The 8430-nt window shown below is 32.3% G+C and overlaps 1 protein-coding gene across 4 annotated transcripts; it reads left to right on the forward strand.

Moving 5' to 3' along the window:
• Positions 1 to 1998: 1998 nt before the first annotated feature.
• On the forward strand, positions 1999 to 5785 carry LOC111787552 (probable choline kinase 1). 4 transcript variants are annotated; one of them, XR_002814002.1, is made up of 8 exons: positions 1999 to 2212; positions 2889 to 3271; positions 4230 to 4351; positions 4431 to 4626; positions 4861 to 4911; positions 5008 to 5055; positions 5312 to 5412; positions 5483 to 5785. XR_002814002.1 is itself a non-coding variant. In XM_023667552.1 (8 exons), the coding sequence occupies exons 1-8, from the start codon at positions 2104 to 2106 to the stop codon at positions 5639 to 5641; spliced, it is 1257 nt and encodes a 418-aa protein (XP_023523320.1). In that variant the 5' UTR covers positions 2014 to 2103; the 3' UTR covers positions 5642 to 5780. The 4 variants fall into 4 exon arrangements, 3 of the variants coding, with proteins under 3 accessions (XP_023523320.1, XP_023523321.1, XP_023523322.1); XM_023667552.1 differs by having other exon boundaries at positions 2014 to 2212; positions 4773 to 4911; positions 5483 to 5780; XM_023667553.1 differs by having other exon boundaries at positions 2023 to 2212; positions 4794 to 4911; positions 5483 to 5780.
• Positions 5786 to 8430: the final 2645 nt, after the last annotated feature.

Raw genomic sequence — 8430 nt, forward strand, 5'->3', positions numbered from 1 at the left:
TATTTACACGTATATACAGCATGGCCTTTTCTCTGAGTGCTTGTGAGTGAAGATTTAAATAGTTTTTGGCTAGGAACAACTGGAAGAACGTTTTTCTAATTTGAGGTGCTAAAAGAATTTAAAAAAATTATTGTTGATAGGCAAGCAGTCTTTAAATATTTATAGTTCTCTTTTATTGACGAACAACTTTTTCCGACTCATTGGTGCCAAAAGTACAAAATTTGGACACATCTGTCTTAATACTAAAAGTTATATATACTTTCTTGGGGTATTTGGATTGAGAGAAATAATAGGATAGATAGATGGAGCGATTGTGTGAGGAGGTCTTGGAGGGGGCTAGGTTTAATACCTCCTCACAGGCAACTTTTTCGTAATTGTGATATTGGTTTGATTTTGGGATTGGGTCCCTTTCCGTGGTTAGTCCTTGGGTTCCCTTTTGATTATTTTATTTTATTAGTTTAATATATATTTTTTGTCTTCCTTATCTTTCTTTCATTTTTGTCGATGAAAGTTTGTTTCTTATTTGTTTCTTTAATTTCGTTTTACTGCTTATGAATGAAGATTTGGAAGGTNCATGTATGGTTGACGGTGGCATCGTGATCAGAGACTGTGGCGCGTGCATAGGATGGTTGCATATTTAAAATTCCTAGTCTTGGTTAGGATAGGGCGTTTGCATTTCATTCATTTATATTAATTAATTTGTAATCGTTTTATTTTATCTTTTGAACTCCAGCACGATGTTTGAAACACGTAAGTTCGGCAGTGTTTTCCAATGTTTACATGTTTTCTGAAGTTTTAAATTTTTCCGCTAATAAAGATGAGCATTCTTAGATTTTTTATTCTGCATTAGAGATGAGCATGAGACGTTAGTGGCGACTCTAGATATGTGGAAATTTAGGGTCGTTACAATGACTGTTATGACGTAAATTATGTTATGTAATCTTATGATTTATGTTATGTTATGTTATGTCAAGGATACGTATTGATGTATTATGACATATGTTGTGCTATGATATGCCATGCACACCGGTTAGCATGTTTGTTTTTTCGAGACGGTGAAATACTGATATGTCAAAAATGTATTCAAGAAAATATTTATGAAAGAAAAAATGTACGATCTGCATGATTTGAAATTACAGTGACCTCATGCATTGGATACTTCCCTGTTATGATTAGTTGATTAGTATGGATGCGTACCTTACAACACTTATGTTCGTCATGATTTTATAATACAGTATTTTGTATACCACAGTACTATGCAGGCTCTTTTCCCTCCGTGAATCCAGCAATGTGAGTGTGCGTTAACTGAAGGGTATACCTTAGGGTTACATATACGTTCGCCTAGTGGATCTATGTGCATGTACGTGGTGTGTAGAGAAGTACTACACATCCAATTTTAGGCGAGACTCAAAAGTAGAATTCAAGGGGATGAAATGATAGGTCCATCCATAATTACTTGTGTATGCATTTCCTAACTCCAATAATGGAGTCACTTATTTACTGAATATTTTAAAATACTCAAGTCACGTGTTACTCTTATTTTCGACACTCTTGTACGATTGACAACTTCTTAGTGACGTGACAGGTTTGGAATCTAGTGAGGATTGTTTCCATAATTTGAAGAACATTCCTTAAAAAATTGGAAATGAAAAACGAAAAAGTAATGGGATTGTATAATAATATGTTAATAAAAATCTGAAGTGGCGTATGAAGAATTAATTGGTAAGTTTGAAAATGAAGTTATATTAGAAATACTANAAAAAAAAAAAAAAAAAAAAAAAAAAAAAAAAAAGCTGAAAGTTCCCCCCATGAATGGCTACGGAAGAACCAATAATGCAATATTAATAAATTGATTCTTTTGATAAAGTAAGGAATTTAAAAAAAAAAATAATTAAAAAAGAAAGCACACATCTGCCCATCCCGAAAAATGTGTTCCCTTCAATGTGGATTCCCTACCAACACCCATTCATACACCATTTTTATTCAAATTTTCACACATGTTGACTTTTGTTTTGGACAAAATGTGTGTATATATTTTATATGTATGTATTAAATCTTTGAAATTCCCGTCCCTTTCTTTACCGGCTTCAACTTTGCATTTAAATGCCCACAAAGTTTCTAAAATCTGTTCAAATCTCAGTTCCTAATACATCATACGTTTTCACGTCTTCAGATTCTCCCTTCAACGTCATTCATTTCTTCCGGTGTTCGAGTCAGTGATTTTCAATCCCTTTTGCTTTCTGAATTCTTAATCTGCTGCTTTCTGAATTCTTAATCTGCTGCTTTCTGAATTCTTAATCTGCTGCTTTCTGAATTCTTAATCTGCTGCTTTCTTCTTCTGTTTTTCGACTTTGCGGAGGAATTCTGTGTGATTTGTGTTCTTTCTTTTGAATTTTCGGTTGAAACTTGAGTTGGAGATTTCTGCACGAAGTTCGATTACTTGTAACTAATCTGATCGACTACAAACAGAGGACGGAAGCGTTTGGATTTCTTGTTTGTTTGTTTGTTGATTTGTGAATTAATTCTGATTCTCCTGTGTTTTCTCTTTTGCCAAATTAGTTTCTGTTGAGATTTCCAGAACATCCTTCGAAATCTCCTCGCGAAATTCACGTCATCGTTAATTGATTTTCCATTTTCTCTCTGAAAATTCAGTTGGAAAACTACTTTTCCTACCGACTCCTTTGATTACAAAGAAATTCCGATTCTCCTCAATTTCTTTTCTAAATAAAATTCGGATCCAAAATCAAAATCAAAATCAAAATCAAAATCAAAATCAAAATCTCCATCGGAATTTCAGTTTCCGCACATCCGAGTAAACAGTTTTCTAAATCTCAAACAAACATTGAAGCCAAAACTAGAGTCGATTAATCACACACAGACAATTTCAGTTTCAGAACTTCCGAAACCGGCACACAAAATGGCAATAAAGTCAAACGGATTCACGAAAGGCCATTTGCCAGAGGAATTAAAGAAACTACTGAGATCCGTAGCGTCGGATTGGGGAGACAAAATCGAGGACATGGAAGAAGCACTGCAAGTGAGTCGATTAACAGGAGCGATGACGAACGAGGTGTACGAGATAAAATGGAGCTCAAAAAGTGGCGCGCAAGCTCGGAAGGTTCTGGTGAGAATGTACGGAGAAGGAGTGGAGGTTTTCTTCAACAGAGAAGACGAGATCAGAACATTCGAGTGCTTGTCCAAGCACGGCCATGGCCCTCGTCTTCTTGGCCAGTTCTCTGATGGAAGAGTGGAGGAGTTCATCCACGCCAGGGTACGTCCCATTCTGTCCAACTTTAATTGATTGCGATATTTTTCTTCTTTATTTATTTATTTTATTTTATTTTTTTTAATTATTATTTAATTTTGGGGAAAAACTAACCAACCAAAACAGAACAAACCACCCATAATTCCAAGTATACCCTTTCCCCATATGAATGTTAAAATTCACCTTACACCATCCCTAATTTCAACCTTTTTTATAATTATGTCTTTTTTGTATATATATTTTTAAAGCTTTTTGATGAGTCATCAACTTTTCTTATTTAAAATTTACATGGTCGGTCCGTAGTGTATATGAAATTTATTGTACACCGTATTCAAAGTTGCATACCCAGTCAAAGCTTAGCGTGGACTAAAATACTCGAGCTTATCCAAAATAAATGTTGACTATTATAACCCTTTAAAGTCCACTACAAAAATCTTGTGATCAAAGACTTCAAACTACCCTTTTTCTTTTTTTCTTTTCTTCTTTTTGGAAATGGTCTTCAAAATAATAGTCCTATATCAGGACAAGTCTTTGTTACACGCACAGGAGAATATTAAATTTAAAATTAATTTATATCATGAGATACAAAATAATAAAATTAAAAAAATATATTAACTTTTTATTAATATTAAAAAAATTTAATTTACTTTTAGAATCTTCAAATATTTTATATTTTTATCTTTTTTAAGTATTGTATTTTGTCTTTATTTTTGTTTTTCATTAAAAAAAATAAAAAGACATAGAATCTCTTTCGAAAATCATTTGGAGCGTAACCAACAAAATTCATTGCACTCACTACCAACTTTGTGGACCCGCGATTGCTTTTATCAATGTAGGGATAATTTATTTATAAACACAAATAGTCATATGGAAAATTTTCAGAATTCAATTTTGACCCTTCTTTTATTGAATAAATAAACATTATGATGTAATAATTATTTTAATTTTTAATTTTTATTTGCAGACGCTATCAGCGACAGATCTTCGAGACCCAAAAACATCTGCACTTATAGCAAGTAAATTAAGGGAGTTTCACAACCTTGATATGCCTGGTCCAAAAACTATCATTCTTTGGGACAGATTGAGGTAACATTTTGAATGTTTCCTTTTAGGTCTTAAATTTTTTATTTATTTATTTTTTTTTTTTGTTGGAAAAAATGATCAGAAATTGGGTAAGTGAAGCGAAGAGATTATGTTCAGCAAGTGAGGTGGAAGAGTTTTGGTTGGACACATTGGAGGAGGAAATAAAATTGGTTCAAAGGGAACTCTCAAAACATTCTCAACTCATTGGCTTTTGTCACAATGACTTGCAATATGGCAACATCATGATGGATGAACACACATCATCAATAACCTTAATTGTAAGTTCTTCTTCTTTTTATTATTATTTATTAAAATGGTTAATTTTCATGCTACACCTAAATTTGTTTTAAATTTACTGACACTACAGAGCCTAATAAAAATAATAATGAGGATTAAATTGATATTAAATTAAAAAAAAAAAAAGATTTTGTTTTTGTTTGTGCAGGATTATGAGTATGCAAGTTACAATCCAATAGCTTATGACATAGCAAATCATTTCTGTGAAATGACAGCTGATTACCACTCTCAGACTCCCCATATTTTGGACTACACTTCATATCCAGGTCACACCCTTTTTTTAATTTTTAATTTTTTTTTTTTTTTTTTTTTTTTTTGGTAACTTTGTAAATGAACCTAATTCACTTTTTCTGTATTTCCAGATCTGGAGGAACGTACAAAATTTGTTCGTGCATATCTGAGCTCAGCAGGTTGAATTCCCATACTTTTTCCATTCTTAGTTATCCCTACAATAATAGAAAATCACGGATGGTTGGGAGCCAGCTATCTTAGTTAATTTAGTAGAAAATCATGAGTAAAGTGAAAATACTATTTCTATTGGTACGAGGCCTTTTGGGGAAATCCAAAATAAAGCCACGAGAGCTTGTGCTAAAAGTTGACAATATTGTACCATTGTGGAGATCCGTGATTCCTAACACCAACTTCATTATGTGATGGATAAAACAGGTGGAAACCCGAGTGAAGAAGAGGTGGAGCAGCTGGTGGAGGAAGCTGAGATATACACTTTACCAAATCATCTCTTCTGGGGCCTGTGGGGAATTATTTCAGTGAGTATTATTATTTTCCTATAAATTTAAAGCATGTATAGGATTTACTTATGTTTCAAATTTGATGTAGGGTCATATAAACAAGATTGACTTTGACTACTTTGAGTATGCGAGGCAGAGGTTTGGTCAATACTGGCTTAGAAAGCCTCACCTCTTACCTTCTCCTATCGTTGATCCCATTGTTGATCCTATTGTTGATCACTTTTGTCTAATGATGAATGCCTCCTAAATGTATTACTATTTTATTTTTTTTTTATTTCCTTTTATACCCAATATTTTATGTATGTTCTCAAGAACAATAAGTCAACATTTTTATGTTGATGTTTGTTGTGTAGTTCAATGTTAATTAGTGTATGTTAGAACATTACTTATATGTCTTTTTCTTTTTTCATTATTTAGGAAAATTGTGACTTTTTTGTATTGTTTTATGAATTGTCATCTCTTTTCTTCTTTAAGCTTTACTTTTCAAATCAATGTTTTTATTTTTGGTGCAAAAGGTGAATTATTTGCTTATCATTTTTGAAAAGTACTTAATAAAGAGCTAATGTGATATTTCAATGGTGATTCTTGTTTAGTTTTATTATACAACAACCTACTTAGTATAAACAAACAAATATAAGAGAATCATACAAACATGTGTGAAATTGAGTGTATAACACTCGAGCCCGATAGGTGCATAAGCTTTCTTTAACTTTTCCATTTTCAAATTAGAACTTGTTAGATTTTCTCGAAGACGATATAGGTTGAATTTCAGATTAAACTAGAAATCGTTGAGGAGCAAAACGGTAATTTAGTTTGAAAGAAGGAAAAAGAAAGAAAAGAAAGAAAAAGGTAGGATTTGAGGAGAAAGAAGAGGAAGAATCCAAATTTGGTTAAATCAGCGGTCCACATCTAATTTTGGTTGAGAACTTTTCATAAGAAACCCTGGTTGAATTGAGGAGATTGGTTATCCTTTTTCATCAATAATCAAAGAGTTTCTAGAGGTAAGGTGTATGGATTTTTGGTCCAAATATTTCCATAGATCCATTATGAGTTTTTGATAGGTTGACCTAGGAAACAAGATTCCGGCCACAAGTTAGAGTATCAACAAAATTTCCAAACTTACTTAACAAAAGTTATAAAAATATAAATAAATGGTAAAGAACTCATCCGATCTCGATTTTTGCATATGGAGGTAGGAGATAAAACTCGGATTGACACACGTCGACCAGCAAAGGGATGAAGCACGTTCAGTCGTGTGGACACACTGCTCAAAGAGAGGAGTGACGCATTTGGAACCGAGCTAAGATATGTGTCGCTTGATCTGACTCGATCCGACCTGTTCATCCGTGTCCAACTCGATAACCCGAAAATCCTACGCTTGAACCAAAAAATACAACCCAACTCATACCAGCGAACCAAACCATTGACCTGCAACTACACCTAACCTATAACGCGTGATACGCGCACGTGGTGTCATGCGTAATAACCCCAACACGCATGAGAAGCATGTGACCATGGTGTAAGTGCCCCTTTCTCGCTCATTCGTCCTCAATTCATGTAACGCCCAACTAGGTTTAATATATGTGTATTAGAAAAAATAAATAAAATAGAGAAGATGGTTTAATATATATATATATATTAAAATAAAAATTAAAAAAAAAAAANTCCTTCAATCTCTCATCCCCTCCCCTAAAATACCTCTCTCATCCTGTATCAATAATTACCTCTCTCATCCTGTATCAATAATTCATCAAACAAAACAGAAACAAAAAGAAAATATTCTCTGGAGGAAACAAATGCATATAAATGGAGAGATGGTTAGACAATAATGGAGAGATCAGAAGAGGCAGATAGACAATAATAACGGATAGATGGTTAGACAATAATGGAGAGATCAGAAGAAGGCAGATAATGGAGAGATGGTAGGCAGATAAACTAAGAGAGATGTCATTTCAGGTTAGTAGTTTTACTTTTTGGATATTAGCAATTATTTAGATATGTGTTAGAAATTTAGAAATTAATTGTTGTTGGAATGATCTGAATTAGAAATTATCTATCTATGATGAGTCCTGGTTAGGAAAAAAAAATAGATAGATAAAAAAAAAGATGAAGATAGGAAAAAGAAAGATCTGGAAAACATATCCAAATAAAAAAAAATGAAGATTTGGAAAACAGGATTAAAAAATAAAAGAAAGAAAGAGAGAGGGGGAAGATTAGAAAAACAGATCAAATAATAATAATAATAAAAACAATACATGGGAATAGAAGAAGATAAAAACAATACATGGAAGGAGGAGAATATTAGATTTGGAAATAGTAAAGCCAAAAAAAAATATATGTGGGAATAGAATAATGAACAGAATTGAATTAAACGATTTAGAGAATTAAACAATTTAGATATGGGAGTACTGAGAATTAAACGATTTACATGATTTAGATATGGGAGTAGAGTTAAACTTCTCGAAATAAACTAATAAAAGAATTATAGAATTAAGCTTATTGAAGAAATTGATTAAAAGAGTTAGATTTAAATTGCTTAAAATAACGAGATAGGGAGGTAGAATTGAACGACTTAAAGAAAAAAAAAAACAAAAGAGAAATTTTAGGAAAGAAAAGAAAATTAGAACGGTTTGAAAATGGCAAGTAATGTTCAGGTGGCACTGTAAACAGAATTAAAATATAACATAAAGTTAGAGAATGAGAATGGAAGATATGAGAACGTATTGTTCCGGTGGCACTGTAAACAAAATTAAAATATAACATAAAGTTAGAGAATGAGAATGGAAGATATGAGAAATTATTATATTTGTATCTATAGGATATAAAATTAAATGTTAGAACTATCCAAGCCGCTTGAAATATTAATAATATTGACATATCTTTAATTTAAGTTTTAAGTTTTATTGTTCTATATAATTTAGAAACAATGAAACATGGAACTCGATTTTTATTGAGGCCGTTTAGGTATTTTATACTGTTAGTTGGATTATTAATTAAAATGTGAAATACTAACAAAAGGTGACGAACGATGCGATA

This window comes from Cucurbita pepo, chromosome LG02 (assembly GCF_002806865.2).
Source record: "Cucurbita pepo subsp. pepo cultivar mu-cu-16 chromosome LG02, ASM280686v2, whole genome shotgun sequence".
Classification (NCBI taxonomy): Eukaryota; Viridiplantae; Streptophyta; class Magnoliopsida; order Cucurbitales; family Cucurbitaceae; genus Cucurbita; species Cucurbita pepo.

Coding starts and splice junctions, on each gene's coding strand:
- LOC111787552 (XM_023667552.1), top strand. CDS start 2,104: ATGCCCACAAAGTTTCTAAAATCTGTTCAAATCTCAGTTCCTAATACA. Junction 4,912..5,007: donor GGACTACACTTCATATCCAG/GTCACACCCTTT, acceptor CTGTATTTCCAG/ATCTGGAGGAACGTACAAAA. Junction 5,056..5,311: donor TGCATATCTGAGCTCAGCAG/GTTGAATTCCCA, acceptor TGGATAAAACAG/GTGGAAACCCGAGTGAAGAA.